The following is an 817-nucleotide window of genomic DNA, read 5'->3' as shown; positions in this document are numbered from 1 at the left end:
TGCCCGGGGACCTGTACCTCCGCGTCATGGGCAACCGCGGGGGCCGGCTTGGGCCCCAGAGGTCGGCGTGGGCTTGGTGGCCCCTCTCGTTGTCCCTGCTGTCCTGGTCCAGCGAGCTGCTGCTCAGGAAGGGTCTGAAGTCGGGAAAGAACATTGTGTGGTCCAAATGGTCCCAAAGCTGAAGCGGGGAGAAAAGGGGAGACACAAAACCACGTGCGGCTCCGTCACTAAGCCCCGGGACTCCGCTGCCGACGCGGGGGCTGGGGAGGCCACCTCGACTGAGCAGATTCCTACGGTTACCATGGCAACCTGAAAAAAGTCAGGTTGGTAAAGACGCTTAATTATAGCCCAGACTAATGAGAGGCAGCAGCCCCCCACGGCGGCTCTTCCCTGCTACGCACAGGTCCCGACACTGCCTACGTGAAGGTGTCCCCCCACGGGCTGGGGCTGGGGGAGGGATCGTGCTGGACCCCCAGACCCACATCCAGGGGCTCACCGAGGGCTCGGGGTCCTCTCAGCCACCGGCCACAAGACGATGTGGCCAGAAGAACCGAGAGTGGCCCCGAGAAGGAGGATTCATGTCTGGTTGAGCGCAGCCGATGCGGCAGGACAGAGCAGCACGAAGCGGCAAATCCTGGGAGGTCTCGCTGTGCTGGGGGGTCTGTCCACACCAGTAAAGCACCCCCAGGCCCCACCTGCTGCTGCTGGGGCAAAGCCCCACCAGCCCCCTGACCCTGCGCCAGCCCGAGGAGCAGCAGGGACCCGAATCGGGAGCTGCTGGGGGTTCCGGGCAGAGCTCCAGAGCTTTAAATCTATT

At 64.0% G+C, this 817-nt stretch overlaps 1 protein-coding gene across 1 annotated transcript in view; it reads right to left on the bottom strand.

Moving 5' to 3' along the window:
* Positions 1 to 817, bottom strand: part of RNF115 (ring finger protein 115) — a gene marked incomplete at its 3' end in the record, with an annotated part of 4,791 nt that overhangs the window by 2,807 nt on the left and 1,167 nt on the right. The window contains exon 2 of the mRNA XM_010140396.1: positions 18 to 178. Coding sequence (XP_010138698.1) covers positions 18 to 178 — 161 coding nt within the window. The remainder of the gene's footprint in view (positions 1 to 17; positions 179 to 817) is intronic.

Source organism: Buceros rhinoceros, unplaced genomic scaffold, assembly GCF_000710305.1.
Source record: "Buceros rhinoceros silvestris isolate BGI_N320 unplaced genomic scaffold, ASM71030v1 scaffold35787, whole genome shotgun sequence".
NCBI lineage: Eukaryota > Metazoa > Chordata > Aves > Bucerotiformes > Bucerotidae > Buceros > Buceros rhinoceros.
Note: the sequence above shows the minus strand (reverse complement) of the source record. Positions and strands in the feature narration are given on the sequence as shown.